Source organism: Rhipicephalus microplus, chromosome 8 (assembly GCF_043290135.1).
Source record: "Rhipicephalus microplus isolate Deutch F79 chromosome 8, USDA_Rmic, whole genome shotgun sequence".
NCBI classification, from domain to species: domain Eukaryota; kingdom Metazoa; phylum Arthropoda; class Arachnida; order Ixodida; family Ixodidae; genus Rhipicephalus; species Rhipicephalus microplus.
This window is the reverse complement of record NC_134707.1, coordinates 7,343,954-7,346,844: the sequence shown is the minus strand read 5'-3', so window position 1 is coordinate 7,346,844 and position 2,891 is coordinate 7,343,954. Positions and strand designations below refer to the sequence as shown.

The window sequence follows — 2,891 nt, the reverse complement described above, 5'->3', positions numbered from 1 at the left end:
TTAGCATGGGTACGTAATATAACACTGGTGCCTCGAGTGTCCATATCTTCGTGACACAGAATGCCGCAACACAGCAGGGACCGAGAGAGACGAGACAAAACTCTAACCATTGAGTTGAAAGTTCGCGCACCGCTTGTGCTTTTTCTCTCTCGGTCGCTGTCGCGTTTCGCTGCTCCTTGTATTGAATTCTAAACAACCATCCTGCTGACACATCCTTCCAAATGTCATTCTCTTTCTTTCAGGTCTGCGTCCGAGGCGTGTGTGGAGGTAGCACAGCCAAATTACCGCCGAAAAGAGTCACCCCCACCACACCAACACAAAAGACAACGCGCAGTGTGCCCAGCACCAGTGAATGTCACTGCGATTGCAGCTCCACGACGACTCCCTCCAATTACAAGTATAAGGCACGGCTGGGCCTAGTCAGGAATGGCATCGAACCTAATCGTGAACAATAAATGTGCTTTCTCGTTCAACAGAGTCGCAAGATGAATTTGCCACTGGCGAGTTCTAAGATTGGGCACCCAGCGTCTTGAGTAGGCTGCGTTGGGTAGGCTTTCCTTGCGATCAGAGTAGAGCGTACTAGAAGCATTTCTAGTACACTCTGTTTAGAGGAACAGCAGAGTATGTGTGTTGAGTCAAACGCATGCGACAACGGGTCTAACGCACGGGACATCGAACTTGAGGATGGCCACCAGGGGGCCAGGGAGTTCGCATGTGCCTCGCATCAGCTCCGCGGAAAGTTGTTTGGTCTGGTTCAAATTGTGCAGTTACAGCAAACAACTCCTATAATCGCCTGCCTGAAGTTCTCTGGATCATCTAGACCACGACTTCAGGACTGTGAGTACGTTTTGGGGCATTTTATGGCTATTTTGGTGTCGACTGCGTCTCCGCCCGGCAAAGCCTAACGCTAGCGGTGAACAAACGCGGCGGCTCGGCGGTGGCCGACGCCCCCGGCGTTCGCTTCAGAGCCCCGTTGTGGAGACGCGACGGCAATTAAGGTGACCGTGGAGGGTACTGAAATTACCCCTGAAGAATTTAGAACCGCTGACTGGATCATGAAAGTTGGAAAACATGTTAAACAGCTGCGTGACGCCGCTAGAGGTGAGAGACAGGGACGCCAAGATGGCAACGCCCGGGCAGAAAATGGAGCCGAGCCCGGCGAAGGCAGGAAGAAGACAGCGGCTGCGAACGCAGCATACAAAAAGCTGGGGCACAAGATCGCGGAGCGCTCGATTGCGTTGTATCTACCGCGGTTGCCGGCGAACGACTACAAGATAATCATTCGTCCGAAGTGCGGGCTGGCGCTCACAAAAATTCCGAACACCAGGCTCAGTGAGGCGGTGCGCATGGCAGCGCAAATTCCGTGGATTAAGGGACAAGAAAAGGAAGTGTTCAATGTTAACGACAAGCAAGGCACCCTGATTTTCAGCACTCCAGACATAGACACTGTCTGGAAGGTGACCAGGATTAAGTCTATCAAGATTGAAGGCAAGAGCTATGATGTCACGGCGTACCTCGCGCCGCACGAGGATAGCGGGCGGGGTGTGGTGCGCGGCATCGACCCGAGATTGTCAGTAGAGGAACTGACAGAGGCTTTTGACAACTCAAGGAACCCGCCGATACTTGGTGTCAGGAAGCTGGGGAACTCAAGTTCAGCGGTCATCATCTTCAAAAATGAGACAGTGCCCAGGTGGATGTACTGTTACGGCGTACTGCTGAAGTGCGTGCTTTATAAGAAACGATACGAGGTGTGCTACCGATGTGGCCAGCTAGGACACAGATCGGACGTGTGTATCAGCGACCATGTTCGCGCCGGGGATGCGGAATGACAGCTCCACCCGAGGACCATGCATGTGAGCCCAAGTGTAAGCTGTGTGGCAAAGGTCATCTGACAGCAGATCGGAAATGCAAGGAAGCTTTCAGGACCCCTTATACAATAAAGAAGAGACAGTGGGAGGCCTGGCGGCGAATGGAAGGAGAAGAGCGGAAGGCGAAAGACGCCGATCCACAAACGTGCAGAATGGAAGAGATCAAAGAACGGTCCAGGAGCCGGTCGAAGCATCGAAGAGGGTCAAAAGGAAGAGCAGGTTCCTTCCCAAGACTACCAGAAAGACAAGAAGGAGAGCTGCCACCAATGACTGGTCCAGTAAACGAGGGGACTTCCGGCAGTGCTGTCCTCAACAGTGGGAGACCCACGTCGCCGAACCGCAAGGTGGGTTGGGGAGATAAGGCCTCCCAGGATAAACGCAATGAAGAAATGGTAACCATTAAGGAAGAGAATCGCATGCTTAAAGAGCAACTAGCAATGATGAGTCGGCAAATAGAGCAGCTTCAAATAGCTATTAAGTCGTCTAACACAACACCGATTTCCCTACCACGAATGCCGCAGAATCAAAATATAAAAATGCTGGAGGAGCAGAGCGCTACTCCGCCTCCAGCAAAAAAGAGGCCAAAAGAAGCGGAAAAGCCCGTAATAGATGAGAACGTAGCGACAGTGATAGACATGAAAATAGCGCAACTGGAGGCAAACATTGAAGCCAAATCTACCCAGGACGATGAATGGCGTAAGGCCTTCGAGAAACGAATGTTCGAGATGTTTCAAAATCTGACACAGCAGTTGCATCAGCGGGATAAATAACTTACCGAGGAACTTAAAACAGAATTCGCGAAGAGGGATCGGGCGTATGAACAGCTCGCCCAAGAAGTATTAGGTAGGCCGATGAATCACCTTAGTGGCAATCATGGCTCACAGATTCAGTAAGAACACCGTTTGGCAATGGAACTGCAGAGGCTTCACGCGCAAGCGTGCGGTTCTGCAGGAATTCCTGAGGAAAGGGGATCGACCGGATGTTATAGCTTTACAGGAATGTGGGAGAAAGGCGACATTGCCG

The 2,891-nt window shown here is 51.7% G+C and overlaps 1 protein-coding gene across 1 annotated transcript in view; it reads left to right on the top strand.

Moving 5' to 3' along the window:
• LOC119165167 (venom metalloproteinase BumaMPs1) overlaps nt 1–473 on the top strand; it is a 26,830-nt gene extending 26,357 nt beyond the window's left edge. Inside the window, exon 13 of the mRNA XM_075870905.1 lies at nt 243–473. Within this exon, the coding sequence (XP_075727020.1) occupies nt 243–455 (213 nt within the window). The 3' untranslated portion in view covers nt 456–473. The remainder of the gene's footprint in view (nt 1–242) is intronic.
• The last annotated feature ends 2,418 nt before the right edge of the window (nt 474–2,891 follow it).